The sequence below is a fragment of the Triturus cristatus genome, chromosome 11 (assembly GCF_964204655.1).
Source record: "Triturus cristatus chromosome 11, aTriCri1.1, whole genome shotgun sequence".
NCBI lineage: Eukaryota > Metazoa > Chordata > Amphibia > Caudata > Salamandridae > Triturus > Triturus cristatus.
The window spans coordinates 661,056,345-661,080,116 of NC_140594.1; the positions used below are offsets into that span (position 1 = coordinate 661,056,345).

The 23,772-nt window shown below is 45.3% G+C and overlaps 1 protein-coding gene across 1 annotated transcript in view; it reads left to right on the forward strand.

Annotated features, from left to right (window-relative positions):
• Positions 1-23,772, forward strand: part of LOC146785271 (serotransferrin-A-like) — a 198,647-nt gene that overhangs the window by 37,550 nt on the left and 137,325 nt on the right. The window contains exon 2 of the mRNA XM_085634229.1: positions 6,928-7,094. Within this exon, the coding sequence (XP_085490355.1) occupies positions 6,928-7,094 (167 nt within the window). The remainder of the gene's footprint in view (positions 1-6,927; positions 7,095-23,772) is intronic.

The window sequence follows — 23,772 nt, forward strand, 5'->3', positions numbered from 1 at the left end:
GATCTATGCGGACCTAAATTCTGCATTTGATTTGGTACCCAGGGACAAATTGGGGGCCATTTTATTAAATTTGGGGGCCCCTCTGTATCTCTGTCACCAGTTGAAACGACTCCACAAACGTAACTTTGCCCAAATCAGGTATGGAAAAAATGGTGAGCTCACTGATTCCATACCTATAGACAGAGGTGTACGCCAAGGTTGCGTGTTGGCCTGACCCTTTTATGCCTTTTTATCAATGGCCTAGTGGAGGCCTTGATTGCAAGGAGGGACATGGATGCACTCAGGTTGGCGAACCGCAAGGTACCAGCCTTCATGTTCGCCGATGATACTCTCCTGCTATCAAAATCTCCTATGGGAATACAGAGGGCCCTAGACACCTTTTATCTTTTCTGTAAAAGTAGGGGGCTGGAGATCAATTTACAGAAAACCAAATATATGGTATTCAATGCAGGCAGCAGTACACAACCAAATCCCCAGCTAGATGAGAAACCACTAGCGAGAGTGACCGTTTTTGAATACCTGGGAATTACGCTCACTGAAAAAATAGACTGGATTGTACAAATTAAGAAGGCAAGTCTAAGGCTGGCCCAGACAACAGGGGGTTAGCAAAGATGTATGGAAATTGCACCCTCAAAACGGTTGGACCGGTGGTGGAAATTTATAAAGTAGAAGCCAGGGGCACGGCCTTGTATGGGGAAGAAATCTGGGGCCACCTGACTCTCTGTCCAAAATTGACAATTCCTTTGCCAGGCAACTTTTGGGTCTTCCCATAAGCACACCGCTCACGCCGCTTCGCATGGATCTTGGGGTTGGACCAATTGCAGAGGACGTTGGCCTCAGACCCCTTTTATTCTGGCGACACCTATGGAGTATCCCAGAATTAGCTGCATATAGAGAAGAGTTGAAGGAAGTGCTGAGATTATGGGAGTGTGCAAAATCTCAAGGCTGGCCTCCATTGAAAACTCTTTAGCAGCAATGGGATTGAGTGACCTGTGGGCTAGTGATGAAGAAAGTTGCTTGATAACATCTAGGAAGGCTTTGATAAAGAGTTACAGGGAGATCAAACTCACCCAAATATAGGGGAGTTCTGCGACTGGTGCATTGACCGCAGTATTTCTAGAGATAAAACATCAATATAGGTTAGAGCCTGCCCTCGATGATATTCAGCCAGCCCTTGCTAAAAAGCTTTATTTAGAGTTCAGGTATGGGGTACTCCCACTACGTGCTTTCACAAACAACTGGAGGGGTACATCAACTCTGGGATGTCCGGCATGCAATAACATACTGGAGACGAATCATCATGTACTATTTTTCTGTCCGGCACACAAGAAGGCAAGACACCGATGGTTATTGCAGTTATGCAGAGATCTCGGAGCAACCACTGCACACAGGCTTTTAGGATACTAAAATATGACACTAGCAGGCCTACAGCGTATTCAGTTTCTCATTTTTTATTTTCCATGTGGTGTGTACGTCAAGTTATTTTAAAGTTAGCTTTTGTCTGATCACCTTATTCCACCACTGTGACTGGTCTTTTTTTTAATCTCATTTTGTAATATTTTAATGGTGTAAGCTTGTACTTATCCATTTCATTTTAAATTTCTATTTTTAACAGCATTTTATAAATAATACTGTAATGCACATGCACTTTATTAAGTTATTTGTATCTCGAACAATGACAGCCTTATTGGTAAGCTTAAACAAATGAATTGTGCTGTATCTTTTATCTGTGCTTTTATGGCCTTAATGGCCGAAACAAAGAATTTTTGACGACTGACTATTAGGTTTCATTAGTTTCTTTAAACTGTATGAGCCCTAGCTATCTCCTTACCTCTGCATGATCTCCATGCCTATCCTCATATGATCTCTATATTTCTCATATGATCTATTTCCCTTGCCCAATATAATCACCATTTCTTCTTCTCTATGCTTTCCTTGCCTCACCTTGCTTGGCCATAATCCTGTCCCCACATGACCTCCATTCCTTTCTGTACGTGATCGCTACTATTCTCCCTATACATCACTGTTCATTTGTGCCCTGTGCCCTGATTTCTACAGTCCATGTTTCTTCTGATGACTCTTCTGGCACGTTAATTTCTGTTTCTGAACAATATCTTGTTGTTTTCTTTCTCCTATGTCTGCACATGATCTCGATTCTACTTTCCTATATGTGTTTCACCCTTCTTTCTCTCGATGCAGTCCCATTTTCATTAATCATCCATATGCATCTCTTGCATGGATATGAATCACTTCCTCCACATGTCATCTGCATATCTTGCTTCATTTGATACATTCATCTATCCATCCTGCTCTGTCTCCAATCTCCTTTCTGCTCTTATTGATTTCCATCCTTCTTGTCATGTAATCTTCCTTCCACTAATCAAGTTATCTCCACTCCTTTCATCTCCTTTCCTATTATCATGTTGTGGTTTCCACTGTCTTCTTCGGTCATATACATTCCTTTCATTGAACAGTCTCCGTTGGTCCATTTCTCCTCAGATGATCCAGATTTAGTTACCATTTTTGTTTTAGAATTTCCTGCCACCTATGATATGCATCTTCTTATTACAAGTGATTTCCCTTTATTTAGGGGTGTATTCCACAGTGTAAAACAAAGTAGGATATTTACCAATTTGGAGAAATAAACAAGAGTACCGAACAAATATTCTGATATCACAATGTGGCATTAGATGGGGATAAAATGGTCACATGGATTTTGAGGTGAGACAGGATTTATACCGTGATCTTGTTGATTTGCATTGGTCAATGCATAATATGCATCTGTATTCTCTTTTAAAGAAGGCTTGCATTCTGGCATTTGTTTGCACTTTATACACAGAATAAACAGACAAACGAAAGATAAAAACTCCATAACAACTCAGATTGTGGGAGTTCTATATTTTGACACAAATTGAAAGAGTAAGTTACGCAGCATCTTTCTTTTAAAGGGTGGGAATCCCAGGTAAAGGATGTTTTTGCCTTTGTAATAATAGAATGCAACTGGAGTTTAGCACACCATATTTAAGGAAAATCTAGAAGAATATCTTTAGCTAATAGTGAGGATGTCATTAAGGATGGATCTTGATTCCAATGGAAGCTAGGACAAGATCATTGGGACAGAGTTAAGGTGACATGATTAACAAGTATGGAAATACAAGCAGACTCTAAATGCAAGACATTACCTGGCAACATATGGATAGGTGTTCTCAATTATTTTAAGTAGGTGGGACTTTTACTGGGATCAATTATTCAACTCTACTTTCCTCACTCCTTATATGATCTCCATATTTCATTCCGCTAGTGTCTCCTTTGATCCTTACAAAAAGAATCACCCAATCTCCACATAATCTTAATTTTTTTAACTATATGATAAGCAGTATTTTGCTCTCTATGTTCTCTATTTGTCATAGTCTAGCAACTCCATTCATCTACCTTATCCTTACCCTGTTCAACACCTACATGATGCCCTTGGCCAACATCGCTAGAACCCACAGACTAAATATCATATCTAAGGCCGACGACCCCCAGCTTATCCGAGGAGTGGTCGGAAGACCACTCCTCCACTAGGGCCAACATACGGAGTTGCATGACAAGCATCGCCGACTGGATGAAAGACACCTGCCTTAAACTCAACACAGACAATGCAGAAGTACTGATCTTCGGGAACAATGCCTCGTCGTGAAAGGACTCCTTGTGGCTTTCCGAACATAAATCCCTCGCCAACTCTCACTGACCATGCCCACAACCTTGGCAACATCCTTGAATGCAAACTCCATGTAAACCAGATGAATTCAGTCTTCTTTGCCTACTTACTCACTCTTTGCATGCTCTGTAAGATCTTCAAATGTCTCCCCGTCAAAACTAGAAAAAAACTTTATTCAAGCCCTAGTCATCAGCCAGCTGGACTATGGCAAGGCACTCTATGCAGGAATTACCGCACACCTCTTGAGAAGACAAAACACAGAACTCAGCAACCAGACTCATCCTCGACCTCCCAGATGAACTCACATCACCCCAACCACAGGAAGCCTCTTTGGCTGCTCTTTCAGAAGATACCAATTCAAAATGCTGCTCAACACTTACAAAGCCCTGCACAAACTAGGACCAGCATACATCAACCACCGCATGAACTTCCACCAACCCACCAGACACCTATGCTCATCCTCTCTCTCTCACAACCCCCGCATCTGCCGAAGCAACAGTGGATGTCTCTCCTTTGCCTACCTCGCTGCCAAGTCTTGGAAAGACCTCTCTCTTCACCTCCGAACCTTATCCTCTCTGCTAGATTTGAGGAAAGGGCTCAAGACCTTGCTGTTCAACTGAACCCCCTCCACCGCAGGGTTCACAGCTCCTGGAGACCCTCGCAGGTAAATAGCTACGCTTTACAAATCCTGTCTGATTCTGATTCTGAATATCCATTCTTCACCAATTTATATTCTTTTCATTCTTTTTACCTTTCTTCATTTCAACCCTTCTAAAATCAAAAGCCTGCACTTTCTTAACTGCACCCTCCCTTTCTTGATCTTCTGATACCTGCACCTAACTAATTTTATACTTTAGCTAAAATTGTCATCCAGTAATTTTAACTAATCGGTCAGATTTGTTTTAAAATTTTATGTAGGTCATTCTGTAAGATGCAGTGAATGTACACTTACTTTTGTTTTATACTACACTGTGATTATTTGCTGCAAAGTTCAATATCATGATTAATGTAATGTAACAAGTACCATGTGGCGATATACTGCCGACCCGGTCTGTTTTTTGGGGTTATGCTCTCTTCTGATTCTTCTCCAATTCATGCTCTTTGCATTCTATTTAGATTTGCAATGCAATATTTTTATTAGGCGTTCAAATAAAAAAAAAATGTATGTGGATTACTCGATATACACAGTGGACGTAATGCTTTTGTTTTATGCAATTTTGTGAATACTCGCTGCAAAGTCTTATGTCATGATTAGTGTAATAAGTACTAGATTTTATGATTGTATTTCTCTATATCCACACTAACCAATTTTTTATATTTTATCTTGTTATTTTTTATGTATGTTTTGATGGATATGGGAACCGAATAAAGAGCCTATTTAAAATGTCACTCAGAAAGCTTTCCAACTGACATTCTAGGTTCAGACTCCGACCGCCATATTAAAATGACAGCGGTCGGAGTTTAAACTGGCCGCGGGATTCCGACTTGGTTCTGACGGGCGAGTCAGCCCGTCTGCCAGTCGGAAAAGACTCATAACCCCTGAAGGACGGCATTTCCACCATCGGGATTATGATGGCACTTTCTGAAAGCAGTTTGAAGAAGGCCGTTCCGACATGGAACTGCTGTTGGAAAGTGTATTTGGGGGCCACTAGCAGGGTCCCATTCCCCCGTGGGGCTTCGCATATGGCCCTGGGTGCATCTATGGTGCCTTCTTCACATCCTGCACCGTATGGCAGGCACCATGATGTGCCTGCCACACATTGCAGTGATGTGCAAAAACTTCAATTTTCCAATGGGAGCTTGTGCTGTGGGCGGTTCTGGCCCGCCACACAAGCTCCCATTGAAAAATTGAAGTTTCCGGTCGCACCATGTGCAGTTGCATCCTAATTTTGTGTCGGAACCACTGACCTGAGACCAGTTGGTTCCTCATCGCAGTAATCTCGGTCGGAGGCATCTCCGACCCACACCGTAATCAGGGCCAAAGTATTTTGATTGATACCCATGATATATTTTTCAACATTGATATTTCCTGTCTTTTACAGTTATGTGTGCATTTATGGGTGATTATCCTACAATGTTGTTAGTTACACTTTGGCACAATGACTGAAAAATCGTGACACACTGATTAAACACTGTAATATGGGTTTGTTCACAATTATATGGATAACCCTTCACAATAATCAATAGATTTTGGCTGATTGGTGAGGACTAGTCTGGTTTAATGATGATAATAAACTTATACAGTAGTAGGTGATAGTTTAGCCCATAAGTGGATGCTAAACCAAGATTGGGAAATTCTGTTAAAATAGCAAGAAAATAATGGCAACGAGACTGTGCTCTCTGCTGATTCACTCATTTTTCAAAAACAGCTTTCATTACTTAAATTACAGGTCCAGCATACACATTTAACTTTGTATGTAAATCTATCATAAACGCATTCAACAGAAGGCATTGTTACATTTTCTTCATTTGTCCAGAATATTGATGTAGATAACCCGCATTCTCCCCTACTCTGTCCCACCCCTCTATCCACTCTGTATTGTCTTACATTTCAGCTTGAGTTGCCCCTTGTATCTCTCCCTCTGGAACGCATAGTGTCGTATTCAGGGACCCCATATATTTTTAAACTTCTTGGGGAATCCACAGGCTTTGTATGTAGTTTTTTACCCCGCCATATATAGGTCCATCCCTCCTTTCCATTCATGTTGTGTGGGTGGTGTATTCTTCCGCCAGTGGCATGCCACGTCTCGTTTGGCCACTACTAGACCTAGATTTGCTAGCAGTAACTTGGCTTTGGGGAGGTCTATTTCTGTGGGTATTTCCAGTCTGCTGATTCCCTGATGTTGATTGTGAGAGTAATTTTATGTAACTTGGACAATTTCACTCTGTTCGTTGGGTCAATGTCACATCCTAAGAGATAGCTGTTTTCAGCTGGGAATATTGGGGATGCGGAGGCATTTTATAGCATGTATTTTATATCATAGTATTGGTCTGAAGGTTTGTATCCAGACCTTTTTAAGTATCATTCGATAAATCTCTCTCATTTAATATCTTTTTATAAGTTTTATTATTATGTAATTCATTGTATTTATTGTCTCATTTTTATAATATTCATACTGTATAGTTGGTGTAAGGTGTAAGGTGTTTTTTACAAGCTTTTATGACAGAATTGCTGAATAAAGTTGAATGGATATCCTCTCTAACTCACATCTGTCTCTTTCCAGAAATGTGTCTTGCATCTCCTCAGCCTAAGAAGTCCATTGGATGGTGCTGCAAGTCCGAAGCAGAGTTTAAAAAATGCAAAGACTTCAGTGATGCAATGAAGGCATTCAGGACGTCACTTTCCTGCATTAAGAAGAGCAACACCAAGGAATGCCTGCAAGCAATTGTGGTTCGTAAAAAGGGCATAACAAAGACGAAAGAATCAGTTGTTATAAATTAACCCCGTAACGAGTGGTAAATACCTAAAAGCAGGATCATCCCAACACTGGAGGATCTGAGAGATCCTAAGGCTGAGTGATCTGCATAATAAGGTTTCTTGTTCTTTTTGAACTGTATGTTTATAACTTTTTATATTGTATTTTTTACCCATTTCCCCCATTTCTAAGTCTTGTAAAAAATAGGTCTAATTATTACCTATTATCTATTTGGACACATTATCTGCAGATCGTGACAGAGAGAAGTGAGCCACCTCAAAAGCCAGGAAGGTGTGGCTTGCATTTTCTGTTGTAAGCAAGACCTACAGGCCTTGCTATTGCTCACGAATAAATAATGTATTTGTACAGATATAGGAATGGAAAGGTATGGGAAAGCAGAAGTAAGGGCACAGAGACGTGGCAAGGAGGAACACCGAGCAAGGGAGAGTGTAATATCGGTGGAATTCTTTCTGTGTGGAATCGGAGGCTGATGATAAGCATTAAACCTTCTGTGGGAACTCACTGAGCCTTCAAGTGCCACTTTTGGCAACGAGGAGGGGACGCATCCACCCGGGTCCCAGGTCTACCGATACTGTTTCCCGCCTTGAGTGAGTCTTCTGTTGGCAAGTCTCATTTCTGCTTTTGAGTGGCTGCTCACTCCGTCCTTCCCGTGCTTGCTCTGCTTTGCACTATGATTTTGTGATGCTGCCTCTTTCTGAAGGGCCACACTGCAAGGCCACGACCCCTTCCCATGCTTGGATGAATGTCCTGGGCAGGAGCCCTCAGCTCTGATGCTTGCTTTAGGGAGGAGTTCCTTGGTAAGTCCAAGGGCACTGGAACCACAGCGGAAGTGTCCCTAGCAACTGATGCTAACTTGCAAGGGGCCTTATACTCTATCCTTGCAGGCATATGTCAACAGTGAAAACATAAACAAACACAGGCTGTCTTAATTAAATGCGAGATGGACCAGCGGTCTGCAAATGTCAAAGGGTTTCCATATTCTGAGGCAGTTTATGAGCTAACTTGCTGGCATTTCTTAGAAACCATCACCTCACAGTGCATTTTTTTAGCATTATTGTGTGAGGTACCATAATCTTCCAATCACTGCACACAGGGCCGGCTTTAGCGCTGGTGGCGCCCTGTGCGACAATGTTTGTTGGCGCCCCCCAATGACCATCTCCACCACGGATTCTCTCACTAGCACCCTTTAAAATTGACCAAGTCTCCATAACCACACTCTCTCAGATGCATTGAATTAGTTATATAGCGCCACTCATACCAGTGTAGGGTGTCCGAGCACTTTGCATCACACACACATTACACAGAGACAATCAATCATACGTGTGTAAATCAGTGTATAAGAAATGTTACATAAGCCAAAGGACTGAAAGTGTAGCAGTCACATGTCATCCATACTGGTAGGCAGTATATTTTAAGAGTGCTTGGTGTGGAGAAGCACAAACTCAGAGTCGAAAAAGAATAAGAATCGATTTCTAGCCAAATTAACCCTTCTTGCAACATTAATCAAAGCTCTAATAATGTATACTTTGCAGTGTGTATGCAGTTCTAGGATGAAAGTTAATAGCTCACTATTCTATATTAGGACTTTAAGTTATAAATTTCAAGTAACAAAAGGATGTCTCTTTTGAAAGCAGTAACCTGCTGACCTGTTTACATCATACGCACTCTGTATTCTACTTGGTACACGTTCTTTGCAGCAGGCATATTAACCCTCTGCACTAACTTCACCGAAGTCAAAACCTCAACTATACAAAATGCTGATCTCTCTCCAGGAAGATAATTAATCACACGAGTTATCTTGACATTTATGTGAGGCCTGGTAATTGCCTGGGAAAGAAACGCTGCAGCAGGTGCTTCAAAAGCATAATAAACTTTCAAACACGGCGCCCCCAGGAAGCCAGCACCCGGTGCGGTGGCACCGGTCGCACCGCCCTAAAGCCGGCCCTGACTGCACATGCAAGCCGCCTTGTACCAGGGAGCTTTCTGCATCACACTTTCTAGTGCCATTACATTTAGCACCGATACAGGAGTGCATATTGCAGATGTTGTGAACAGAGTTGTATTTCTGGCCACAGGGGCAGCACTGATACTGCTTGATCTCTCGGCTGCTTTTGATACAGTAGATCACAAACTGCTGGCAAACCGCCTATCAGAAATCAGCATTAGCGGTACTGAGTGGACCTCAATAAAATCTTTTCTCACTGAAAGAGAACAGTCCGTCAGACTTGGCGAGTACACATCTCATTCGTTCTCCTTTCCTTGTGGAGTCCCTCAGGGCTCTTCGCTCAGCCCTGCTTTATTTAATATTTACATCACACCCCTTGTCAACCTCATTAAAAGCTTTGGCTTTTCCTTAACATCTTATGCAGACGACACCCAGATTGTCATATCTCTGGCCAAAAAAGATCTAGGAGTCAGCAATAGACTCCATGACTGCATGCAAGCTGTAAACCCATGGATGAGTAAGAGCTGTCTTAAAGTGAATGTGGATAAAACTGAAATCATATTCTTTGTAGCACAAATTCCCTTCTGGACGCCTTCATGTTGGCCAGCAGAAATGGGCATCCTGCCCGCTACCAAAGCTCGGAATTTGGGAGATCTGATGGACCACAAATTAACCTACAATAATCATGTCAATGCTCTCTCATCTTCAACGTTTTTTACTTTAAGGATGCTAAAAAAGATCTTTCCTTTCATCCCTTCACATTTGCAAAAAACCCTCATCAGATGTATAAACTAGACTATTCCAATGGTATGTCACTCACTGCTTTTCAATACACTCTTAATAGGCTACAAACTTTGCAAAACTCGACAGCAAGGCTTTTACTGAGGATACCAAAATACCAATCTGTATCCTCAACCATTAAATATTTGCACTGGCTCCCCTTGAGACAGAGCTGCACTTTCAAGGCACTCTGTATTGCTTATAAAGCACTTCACGGTTTAGGCCAAACTGATCTGCAGTATAGCTTCAAGTGATACAACCCTTCCAGAACTCTAAGATCGGCCTCTGCAAAACTCACTGTTGTACCCAGATTCCGACTGTCCACTTGGGGCGGTAGGAGCTTCTTTTTAGGTACGTCTAAAACCTGGAACGCTCTATCATCAGATATCAAAAATGCTCCCAATCTGCTGAACTTTAGGAAACAGCTGAAAACTTGGCTCTTTAGCACCTGCTAACCTAGACATATCTGCTTGTATCTTCCTCTGTTACTCTAAGTTAGCGCCAAGACACCTTCAGGTAATCGTGCACTTTGCAAGACTTATTAACATAACATAACATCACAGGCGGTCCCCGGTGCACTTAAAGAACGATTGGACCAATAGTTCTTGCTGCCATTGAAGGAACAGAGTACAGTGTAGGCCGGAAAGAGGCACTACTATATAACTGTTAAGGGACAGGAGGTAGGTGCTTGTTTGACAACAATACTACGAACGAAAATCCTGAAAGTGAAGCGCAGTGGGATGTTTATCTTATAGAAAAAATGCTCATGCAAGTGTTTTTACCACCATGCTCAGTATAATAATGAAATGGCACAAGTTTTGTTACCAATATGAGTTATTTGAGGCATAGACAGCTTTCTTCAGCACGCCTGCATCTACTTATGAATTTAAGGACACTGAAGAAATGCTTTATAATTGGCAGTCCTAGAAAGTAAAGGGATCCTACCGGATCCCGGTTCAGTCAGCTATTTCTCGGCTGGATCTTTGATCCAGCCAACCCAGGGAAACATGCTGAATTTGTCCTGGTTTCATTTTTTAACACTGGGACATAATTCGGCAGCGGCCACATGTCTGCATTCTCCTCAGGGCAGACAGTGAGGGGACTTTCCTATTTTAACTTCCAGCCGGGTACAAAGGCCTGATGTAAAGTGCCATCAGCCCATCTTTTTTTCAAGTATTAACTTAGCTATCTGGACCCTGCTACCCACATGCCAATGCGATGAGAGAAAACTAAGGCACACAGCTCATCACTTCACAAGGGCAAAACTATGATTTGGAGGCAGGTTTAGGACTGTTCAACCACCATGTAAGAAATGTGCATGCTCTGTAAGAATGCAAGATTTCCCTCTGTCTATGAGTAATCACACAAATAATGATTTAAATGGCACCCGCAATTTTTTATTTAATTTTATGACAGCTATATACACTCAGAGACACAATAATTCATGTAGGTGTGTAAATCGATGCACAGGAAATGTTACCTAAGACAATGAGGGTTATAAAAGGTAGGAATCACATATTGTCCGTACTTGTAGGAGTTCTATGTTGAGTGAATGGGCGGGAGAAACACAAAGTCAGGATATAAAATGTAACGCAATGATTGTTGTTGTTTTTACTAACAAGACTTTATTACTTCCCAAAGAAACCCTTCTTTGCAATCTTAAAATAGCAGATGGAGCAAAAAAAACAATAAAGATCAAAACCCATGACTTACAATTTTCATGCAGCTCCTTGACACCAGTGAAAGGATCACTGTGCTATATTAGAAGGACTGCAACTTATAAACTGGAAGTAACAAAATGATCTCAGTGTCAAAAGCAGAAGTCCACTTACCTTTCTATGTGACATACAAATCTGTGATGTGCATGTTACATCATGCGTATTGCAGTAGGCAAATTAAATCTATGTGCTAAGCGCCAAGACGCCCTTGGGCATTTGCGCGCTTAATAAATATTATCAATATTTGTAACTTTATGAATCAAACTCGCTGGACAAAACACAGAACTCTCCCAGAGCTGTGCTAACCCGCAAAGTTATCTTACTGCTATTATAATCGCCTCAAACTTGCTGGGCACACAAATAACCCAGCAGCAGGTGCCTTAACCTTGCAAGATATTTTAAAATGCAGCCTCGTTGTGGCCAATTCATCTAGAATTGATTTACTGTCACAAATGTCCTTGGTGCCAATTTTTTTGCTGGACATTATTTTTCAAACTAAATCTATAAATGGACTGTCTGGCTCTCCTTTTGAAGCTCCTCCCATCGTGGCCCCACTCACTTTCCTCTGCCACACCTTGACCCCTAATTTATGGGTTCCCAGAGTTAATTTCCCGGAGTAAATTGTTTCCGGTTCCAGCACTGTTGATCAGATGGTCATGAGGACTATGTGCATGCAAGATTGTTCGGTCAAAGGACCCTCATTTAGACAAAGTAATCATCACCATCAAGAGTGCAGAGCGATCTGCCAGGGGAAACAACTGCTGCCAAAACCAGGTTCACCCGCTGCTGACATGAATGCAGTAAACACTTGAAATGAATTGACCAAACCAAAGAATTAGATATTGTCGAAAGAAACCAATGTGATGGATGCATCAGGCAAAAATGCATGTTATCAGTGTATGTCACGTTTACCATCACATAGAAAAAGAGTGCTGCAAAAGTGCCAAGAAAGGCCACTTTTCCAGAGTATGCAAGGCACAAATACAGCCAAGAAGAGTAGAGTAAATAGAACTGAAGAGGTTGGAGGATGGTGCCTTTAGTTTGGAAGAGGGTATGGAAGAAGTGTCTTATTATTGGCAATCCTGTGTAGGAACGCAGGGGAAAGTGAGCATACGTATTTGCTGCAAATCAATAGGTAATATGTGGGAGTGCTGGTAGAGACTGGCTCACGTATAACCATTTTCCCAGGGAAACATATAGGAATTGGCTTTTCAGGGGGAACTGGGATGAGTGAAAAGATACTATGACGCTCTGAAAGATGGAGCACAAACTGTCAAACAGAAAGTACACAATGCTCCATTGTCAATAAGGAGGGAAGTAAAAGAAACTCTTATTCAATTTGTAGGCTGATGGAATAGTTGAATCTATTACAATATCGCAGTTTTTATCACTTGTGGGCGGGCATTGCTTAAAGGAAAAGAAAAGGGAAACTATGCATACACTCAAGACTCGCCAGGTGGTGACAGAGAGCCAATTCTTCTTCCAATATCTTCAGCGTCTTTGATTTCACAGCCAAAGTCCGCCTAAAAGTTCACTCCTTTTATCATGCCTTATGGGTATTGCAGTTTTGCAGCATGCCCTTTGGCCTGAGCCCTGCCTCAGCAGTCTTCCACAGGACCATGCATCATCTCTACGTAGGCATGGAAGGAGTTCGTGCATTTTAGGGTGATGCCCTGGTGATGAAGTGCGTCATAGAATTCACACTAGTGAGCTTACACTCAGAATAAAGAAATGCGAGTTCATGTGACCAAGAGTGGAATAGCTAGGGCACGTCATCAGCACCGAAGGGGCGGCACCCACGCCATTTCTGGTTTGCACGGGCACCTAGACCAAGCAAGGAGGAGCTGATCTCACCAGGGCCGGCTTTAGCGTTGGTGGCGCCCCGTGCGGCAATTATTTTTGGCGCCCCCTCACCACATGATCGCCTCCTCGAATTCTCTCTCTACCACTGATCAAAAGTGTCCCTCATCTCTCCAATCATAAGCTACTGCCAAACAGTGCCCTCCACCCCCCCCCCCCCCCCCAGGTTGGTGCCCCCTCCACAGGTCAGCGCCCAGTGTGGCCGCACCAGTCGCACTGCCCTAAAGCCGGCCCTGGATCTCACTGATGGGATTATGCAAATTAGATGCTAGACACTTAAAGAACTGTGCAGATCTGGTACAGCCGATGAGAAGGATGCCCTTTTTGTGAGGGAAAAGGGATGTGGAGAAAGCAAGCAGGAACTCAAGAAGCAATTGCAACAAGCTCACTCTCTGAAACCACTCCATAAGACATTGCAATATGTGGAAACAGTTGATGTGAGTCGATTCGGCCTGGGGGCTGTTCTGAGTCAATCTGGAAGGAATGAGGAAGGACTCATTGCTTTTGCGTCACGTAACTTGAGAGGTTCTGTTAGTTATTAATGACCCATCTTATGTGAAACAGACATCAGTTTGTCAGTCATCACCATGAGTTTGTTTGCTTTTGAATATTTGATTATAGGCTGTATAATCAATTTCAGTACATTCCCTGTGACGAAGGACCTGATAGGCCCGAAAGGTTTTGGGGACATTGCTAGAATTGTGGAAGATTTTTCAAAGAAATGTTGGTAACATATGGATACTTCATATGACATCATAAATATGGAGAAAATATAATGAATTGCATTTGAATGCAAGCGAGTTTTTATATGATTGTAATAGTAATAAAATAAACAAATTGGATAGCCAGATAAGATGGCCAACTAGCCGCTCTCTATTTCGGCTCCCGCTGGCACGAACGATATCCTACAAAATCCTGGGTCTAAGTTGCTGATTGAACCCCTCTGGGCATGTCACCTGCCGGCAGGTCACGGATAAGAGGAGGCGCCGGGGTGGCCTGCAGATCGCAGCAAAGGATCGGGAGCTGCTCAGCAGAGGACACGGTAAGGCCATGCTGGGATCACGCCACCACCAGATGCCTGTTGCTGTGTGGGTGCCCAACGGCTGCTGGATGGCGACTGGGGGGCTCTAGAAAGCCCGACAGGAAGACTTTCGGGGTGTGTTGGCCTGGGCTGGTGGCCAGGAATGAGGATATTGCAGCTCCCATCATAGAGGGGGATGCGACTTGTAAATTTTGGCATGCTGCGACTCCGGGGGGAAGGGTGAGTAGCGCCCACTACTTATAGACACCCCAGGAAGGGGTATGACCACCTCATGGCTGACGTATGCATGACTTGGAGGATCCTGCTGTGGGAACTGCTCCAGTGCTGGAGTTGTTGTGCTACGCGAGTGAGCTGGGACGTCACTGGGGGTGGCGGCCCTGGTTTTGGAGCACTGCCTGCCTTAGTGGAGCAGGGCTGCTTACACTGTATTAATCTCTGGCCATAAAGGTGCCACTTAGTGCATCAAACTCTTCTTGTGGACCCTCAGGTGCCTAGGGTAGCGGCTGGTGAGCTGCAGTGACATTTCCTGAATGGCGGATCATTGATGTAAACATGACTTGGATGGCTAGCTCATGCTGACTGGGCCCTCACAAAGTGGCTGTGCTGAATAACTAGAATGAGGAAAGACAAATTGGTCACATTGGCGCAGTTCAACAAAATAGACAATTATACACAATCCCTGCAGGCAGGTGCCGCCGGGGACAAACAGCCTCAACTTGCGCAGGAAGGGGCGAAGGGGGCCCAGACATTGGCAGACCTCCTAGCGAAGATAAAAGGATTCCGGGAGGCCATGTTGGTCAAAAAGATACGGTGGCCATTGAAGTTGATCTCCTTTGCATCAACCTTAGCAATATGGCGTATAGTATTATAGACACTGAGGAAAATGTCAGGGAGCTGCAGCAGGAGGTGGATGTCACAATTGCTCAGGCTAGAGGAGCAGATTGAATACGTAGAATGGCGTTCACACCAGAATAATTTGAGATTTGCAGGTTTCCTGGAGTGCACGGAGGGGCAGTCTGCAGAGCTGTTCTTGGAGGACTAGCTCACCAATTCTTTGAAGCCCATGAAACATTCAAAGTTTTTCACCATTGAGAGAGCTCACCGGGCCCTGGGGCTGATGCTGCGGCATAGGGTGACTCCGTCGGCCATTATAGCGCACCTTTTCAACTACCAAGACCACAATGCCATCCTTCTGAACGTCGGGGTGCATGTGTTATTGAAATTGAAATTTGAAGGACAGAACATTGTGGTGTTCCCAGATTACACCCCCAAAAGTGCAAGACCTTTGGAACGACTACATGCAGATTAAGAAAGAGACTGCAAAAGTTGAACCTTCACTTCAGTTTGTTGTTTCCGTCAAAATTACAAGTCCAATACAACAGAAAGGCATTCTTCTTCTCCACTCCAGGGAAATCCAGTGACTGAGTAGACGCGCTCAGAGGCACACCACAAAAACAGCTCACAGGCAATAACCATACTGTAAGGGGCCTAGCCGGAACTCAGCAAGACTAAGGATACTCTCCCTGGGCTCAAAAGCCACGAGCGGAGCCTGGCAAGTGGACAGGATAGTGGTCGGTCCGAAAGGCACACTGAATGACTCTAACTTTGTACTCAACACCTGTGAATCCTTTCTTCACAGAATGGGGGAGCGGGATTCTCTGATTGACAGCACAGACCTGGGCTAACCAAAAAGAGATGGAGGAGCATATAGAACTGAGGCACTAACACTGCTACTTCTGCCCTATACTGGGAAGAAGCTCAAAGCATGCACCAAGCTCAGGTGCTAAGGGTGTTTGGATGTGGAAGATTGCTCGGGTGATAATGTTTACGGCACTTCTATTGAGGTTAGGACTGGTCCGATGATATCATGGCGATGATTAGGGGAATGTGAATGTCTGTGCCCAAAAGGCGAAGGTTACCAAAGGCATATTGAAACGGAAAGTAGGGGGGGTGAAATCTCTGTTACTAATTTGAAACACAGCGATGCTTAGATATTAGTCTGTTTTAGTCAGGCTTTTGAAGCTGTGGTCCCCTAGAGGTGGTTTGAGGGCCCTTTGGCTCTTGCCGCTTCCACACAATGGTATGCTCTATGTTAGTTGAACACAGGGGCTGAGGACTCTATGGGGTGGATGTAGTGGTGGATGCTGCTTATTGGCCAGTTGGTTGCGGACCGGAATTGTTTGGGTTCACTCCCTGTGTTTGGGGGAGAATTGCTGGGGCATCTGTTGAAACTTGTGGTTGAGTTTTGGGGAATGGGAATGCTCTAATGTGTGAGGTCTCTGTACAATTACGGAATAGTATGGATGCGGGACAGGTTGGATGTACAACTGGGGATTGGTGTAGGGTGGGCTTTGGTGCATAATACCAGATGGAACCAAAATGGAAGTTCCTAACGTGGAACGTCCAAGGCCTGGGTCAAGTGACCAAGCAGTGTAGAGTGCATTTATATTTGAGGCAATATGGGATCTCTGTGGCCTTTCTCCAGAAGACGTATGTATGAGGGGACTGTTTGCAAACTTGTATTCTGGCTTTGCATGGGGGTATTGCTTAGGGTGGCGCTGGGGACTATGTATTGTGCAAAAGAGGTGAAAGTGGACACTGAGGCATTGTAGGTGGTTCTCTTTGGGACCATGGATGCCAGGGTGGTGTGTTTCATTAATGTCTACACCCATAATGTGGATTATCCTGTTTTTTTCAGTACTGTGATTGGTGCAACAGCTGACTACTTTGGGTCAGAGGTACTGCTGACCGGGGATCTAAATTGTGTGTTGATGGAGCAGTGTATTGTTCTCCATGGAGGACAGACACTAAGCCGGTCATGACTGGGGCCCTCTGGGGGAGTAGGAGAGGACAGGGATGACATGATGTTTGGAGGGCACGTCACCCCGAGGACCGGATCAATTCGTGCTATACTCGTGCAACAGGGACGCATAGTAGACTGAACCATTGTTTGATGTCTGACTGTATGGTCCATGGTGTGACAGATATCATATATTTGACACAATACGTATTGGACCATTCCGCATTGTTGCTTACCTACAGTGCAGGCAGGAAGGCCGCCAGGGTCCCGCTGTGGAGAGTGATGGTGGAGGTGCAGTTGGACCCGGTTATCACTTACACTGTTTCTGAAGTGCTGGACCATTATTTTGAGGAGAACTGGAATAGTACAGCACACAGATCCAAAGAATGGGATGACATGAAGGTGGTTTTGTGCAGGGAGTTGTAGTGAGGTCCACTTTGGTTCGAGTTTATTTTTACATTTTACACGTTTTTATATCACTTCATTTTAGGCATTTTTTATTCACACAATATTATTCTAGGAAGATGTACATGCTGGCTTGTTTTCAGAAAGTCTTTTCTGCTACACTGTCTGTACATTTCGTTCAAGGCTAAGAACAGAAAGAGATATCCTAGTGCTTGTGTTGCCTACTTGGAGACAGCTTCTAACATCTAGACACATCATTGCATCAGAGCTGTACATCTAACACAGCAGTTCTATTATATAAACAGTGCACTGTCCCTTCATGGGTCAGAGGGGCACTCCAGCCATGATGGACCTGGAACCAACACTGTGTTTGACATGCAGCTCTGCTAATGTTGATCCTTCATTCTGGTCCTGCAGAGAGGGATTGCCAATCCAAATCCAGACCAAGTCATCCAGGTATGGGGTCCCTGGCTAACCAATGAGGTCAGGCGGATGGTACACCACTATGCTCTCAGAGTAGGGGTTGTGATGATAGGTATATATTGATATATATATATATATATATATATTCCAATCGAATTGCGCTCTGCAAATGAAGATACCCACACAACGATAGTTTTCTCCTTTTATTGCAGGGCAGCAGCAACGGACATGGTATCTCCTTCGAGCAGTGTCCACCAGTTGCCTACGCGTTTCAGAAAGAGTTTTCCTTAATCATGGCTTGGCGTTTTGTGAAGGGTTTGGAAAGCAGCTTTGGTATTCACAGGTGTTTTAAGGTGATTGTTGGTACCGCCCCATTGGCCGTCTCGGCTGCAAGGCATGTTGGTTAATGCAGTTCCAGATAGTATTAATTCCATAGTGGGTGCCACTTTCAATTCCCCTCATGTTGTATTCCCCATCGGGTTGCTCTCTGGGTGAGCCCAGGCCTGCTGCTTACTTTGCGCTGGTCCTGCAAGGCACGTTGTTCCTTCGGTTGTGTCTCGGCTGAAACACATGGACCCGCCTCGCAGCGGTGGGGTAATCTTCGTGACCCGAGCCGGCCACTGAATATTCCAATCGAATTGCGCTCTGCAAATGAAGATACCCACACAACGATAGTTTTCTCCTTTTATTGCAGGGCAGCAGCAACGGACATGGTATCTCCTTCGAGCAGTGTCCACCAGTTGCCTACGCGTTTCAGAAAGAGTTTTCCTTAATCATGGCTTGGCGTTTTGTGAAGGGTTTGGAAAGCAGCTTTGGTATTCACAGGTGTTTTAAGGTGATTGTTGGTACCGCCCCATTGGGCGTGTCGGCTGCAAGGCATGTTGGTTAATGCAGTTCCAGATAGTATTCATTCCATAGTGGGTGCCACTTTCAATTCCCCTCATGTTGTATTCCCCATCGGGTTGCTCTCTGGGTGAGCCCAGGCCTGCTGCTTACTTTGCGCTGGTCCTGCAAGGCACGTTGTTCCTTCGGTTGTGTCTCGGCTGAAACACATGGACCCGCCTCGCAGCGGTGGGGTAATCTTCGTGACCCGAGCCGGCCACTGAATATTCCAATCGAATTGCGCTCTGCAAATGAAGATACCCACACAACTATAGTTTTCTCCTTTTATTGCAGGGCAGCAGCAACGGACATGGTATCTCCTTCGAGCAGTGTCCACCAGTTGCCTACGCGTTTCAGAAAGAGTTTTCCTTAATCATGGCTTGGCGTTTTGTGAAGGGTTTGGAAAGCAGCTTTGGTATTCACAGGTGTTTTAAGGTGATTGTTGGTACCGCCCCATTGGGCGTGTCGGCTGCAAGGCATGTTGGTTAATGCAGTTCCAGATAGTATTCATTCCATAGTGGGTGCCACTTTCAATTCCCCTCATGTTGTATTCCCCATCGGGTTGCTCTCTGGGTGAGCCCAGGCCTGCTGCTTACTTTGCGCTGGTCCTGCAAGGCACGTTGTTCCTTCGGTTGTGTCTCGGCTGAAACACATGGACCCGCCTCGCAGCGGTGGGGTAATCTTCGTGACCCGAGCCGGCCACTGAATATTCCAATCGAATTGCGCTCTGCAAATGAAGATACCCACACAACGATAGTTTTCTCCTTTTATTGCAGGGCAGCAGCAACGGACATGGTATCTCCTTCGAGCAGTGTCCACCAGTTGCCTACGCGTTTCAGAAAGAGTTTTCCTTAATCATGGCTTGGCGTTTTGTGAAGGGTTTGGAAAGCAGCTTTGGTATTCACAGGTGTTTTAAGGTGATTGTTGGTACCGCCCCATTGGGCGTGTCGGCTGCAAGGCATGTTGGTTAATGCAGTTCCAGATAGTATTCATTCCATAGTGGGTGCCACTTTCAATTCCCCTCATGTTGTATTCCCCATCGGGTTGCTCTCTGGGTGAGCCCAGGCCTGCTGCTTACTTTGCGCTGGTCCTGCAAGGCACGTTGTTCCTTCGGTTGTGTCTCGGCTGAAACACATGGACCCGCCTCGCAGCGGTGGGGTAATCTTCGTGACCCGAGCCGGCCACTGAATATTCCAATCGAATTGCGCTCTGCAAATGAAGATACCCACACAACGATAGTTTTCTCCTTTTATTGCAGGGCAGCAGCAACGGACATGGTATCTCCTTCGAGCAGTGTCCACCAGTTGCCTACGCGTTTCAGAAAGAGTTTTCCTTAATCATGGCTTGGCGTTTTGTGAAGGGTTTGGAAAGCAGCTTTGGTATTCACAGGTGTTTTAAGGTGATTGTTGGTACCGCCCCATTGGGCGTGTCGGCTGCAAGGCATGTTGGTTAATGCAGTTCCAGATAGTATTCATTCCATAGTGGGTGCCACTTTCAATTCCCCTCATGTTGTATTCCCCATCGGGTTGCTCTCTGGGTGAGCCCAGGCCTGCTGCTTACTTTGCGCTGGTCCTGCAAGGCACGTTGTTCCTTCGGTTGTGTCTCGGCTGAAACACATGGACCCGCCTCGCAGCGGTGGGGTAATCTTCGTGACCCGAGCCGGCCACTGAATATTCCAATCGAATTGCGCTCTGCAAATGAAGATACCCACACAACGATAGTTTTCTCCTTTTATTGCAGGGCAGCAGCAACGGACATGGTATCTCCTTCGAGCAGTGTCCACCAGTTGCCTACGCGTTTCAGAAAGAGTTTTCCTTAATCATGGCTTGGCGTTTTGTGAAGGGTTTGGAAAGCAGCTTTGGTATTCACAGGTGTTTTAAGGTGATTGTTGGTACCGCCCCATTGGGCGTGTCGGCTGCAAGGCATGTTGGTTAATGCAGTTCCAGATAGTATTCATTCCATAGTGGGTGCCACTTTCAATTCCCCTCATGTTGTATTCCCCATCGGGTTGCTCTCTGGGTGAGCCCAGGCCTGCTGCTTACTTTGCGCTGGTCCTGCAAGGCACGTTGTTCCTTCGGTTGTGTCTCGGCTGAAACACATGGACCCGCCTCGCAGCGGTGGGGTAATCTTCGTGACCCGAGCCGGCCACTGAATATTCCAATCGAATTGCGCTCTGCAAATGAAGATACCCACACAACGATAGTTTTCTCCTTTTATTGCAGGGCAGCAGCAACGGACATGGTATCTCCTTCGAGCAGTGTCCACCAGTTGCCTACGCGTTTCAGAAAGAGTTTTCCTTAATCATGGCTTGGCGTTTTGTGAAGGGTTTGGAAAGCAGCTTTGGTATTCACAGGTGTTTTAAGGTGATTGTTGGTACCGCCCCATGGGCGTGTCGGCTGCAAGGCATGTTGGTTAATGCAGTTCCAGATAGTATTCATTCCATAGTGGGTGCCACTTTCAATTCCCCTCATGTTGTATTCCCCATCGGGTTGCTCTCTGGGTGAGCCCAGGCCTGCTGCTTACTTTGCGCTGGTCCTGCAAGGCACGTTGTTCCTTCGGTTGTGTCTCGGCTAAAACACATGGACCCGCCTCGCAGCGGTGGGGTAATCTTCGTGACCCGAGCCGGCCACTGAATATTCCAATCGAATTGCGCTCTGCAAATGAAGATACCCACACAACGATAGTTTTCTCCTTTTATTGCAGGGCAGCAGCAACGGACATGGTATCTCCTTCGAGCAGTGTCCACCAGTTGCCTACGCGTTTCAGAAAGAGTTTTCCTTAATCATGGCTTGGCGTTTTGTGAAGGGTTTGGAAAGCAGCTTTGGTATTCACAGGTGTTTTAAGGTGATTGTTGGTACCGCCCCAGGAGATACCATGTCCGTTGCTGCTGCCCTGCAATAAAAGGAGAAAACTATCGTTGTGTGGGTATCTTCATTTGCAGAGCGCAATTCGATTGGAATATTCAGTGGCCGGCTCGGGTCACGAAGATTACCCCACCGCTGCGAGGCGGGTCCATGTGTTTCAGCTGAGACACAACCGAAGGAACAACGTGCCTTGCAGGACCAGCGCAAAGTAAGCAGCAGGCCTGGGCTCACCCAGAGAGCAACCCGATGGGGAATACAACATGAGGGGAATTGAAAGTGGCACCCACTATGGAATGAATACTATCTGGAACTGCATTAACCAACATGCCTTGCAGCCGACACGCCCAATGGGGCGGTACCAACAATCACCTCAAAACACCTGTGAATACCAAAGCTGCTTTCCAAACCCTTCACAAAACGCCAAGCCATGATTAAGGAAAACTCTTTCTGAAACGCGTAGGCAACTGGTGGACACTGCTCGAAGGAGATACCATGTCCGTTGCTGCTGCCCTGCAATAAAAGGAGAAAACTATCGTTGTGTGGGTATCTTCATTTGCAGAGCGCAATTCGATTGGAATATTCAGTGGCCGGCTCGGGTCACGAAGATTACCCCACCGCTGCGAGGCGGGTCCATGTGTTTCAGCCGAGACACAACCGAAGGAACAACGTGCCTTGCAGGACCAGCGCAAAGTAAGCAGCAGGCCTGGGCTCACCCAGAGAGCAACCCGATGGGGAATACAACATGAGGGGAATTGAAAGTGGCACCCACTATGGAATGAATACTATCTGGAACTGCATTAACCAACATGCCTTGCAGCCGACACGCCCAATGGGGCGGTACCAACAATCACCTCAAAACACCTGTGAATACCAAAGCTGCTTTCCAAACCCTTCACAAAACGCCAAGCCATGATTAAGGAAAACTCTTTCTGAAACGCGTAGGCAACTGGTGGACACTGCTCGAAGGAGATACCATGTCCGTTGCTGCTGCCCTGCAATAAAAGGAGAAAACTATCGTTGTGTGGGTATCTTCATTTGCAGAGCGCAATTCGATTGGAATATTCAGTGGCCGGCTCGGGTCACGAAGATTACCCCACCGCTGCGAGGCGGGTCCATGTGTTTCAGCCGAGACACAACCGAAGGAACAACGTGCCTTGCAGGACCAGCGCAAAGTAAGCAGCAGGCCTGGGCTCACCCAGAGAGCAACCCGATGGGGAATACAACATGAGGGGAATTGAAAGTGGCACCCACTATGGAATGAATACTATCTGGAACTGCATTAACCAACATGCCTTGCAGCCGACACGCCCAATGGGGCGGTACCAACAATCACCTCAAAACACCTGTGAATACCAAAGCTGCTTTCCAAACCCTTCACAAAACGCCAAGCCATGATTAAGGAAAACTCTTTCTGAAACGCGTAGGCAACTGGTGGACACTGCTCTAAGGAGATACCATGTCCGTTGCTGCTGCCCTGCAATAAAAGGAGAAAACTATCGTTGTGTGGGTATCTTCATTTGCAGAGCGCAATTCGATTGGAATATTCAGTGGCCGGCTCGGGTCACGAAGATTACCCCACCGCTGCGAGGCGGGTCCATGTGTTTCAGCCGAGACACAACCGAAGGAACAACGTGCCTTGCAGGACCAGCGCAAAGTAAGCAGCAGGCCTGGGCTCACCCAGAGAGCAACCCGATGGGGAATACAACATGAGGGGAATTGAAAGTGGCACCCACTATGGAATGAATACTATCTGGAACTTCATTAACCAACATGCCTTGCAGCCGACACGCCCAATGGGGCGGTACCAACAATCACCTCAAAACACCTGTGAATACCAAAGCTGCTTTCCAAACCCTTCACAAAACGCCAAGCCATGATTAAGGAAAACTCTTTCTGAAACGCGTAGGCAACTG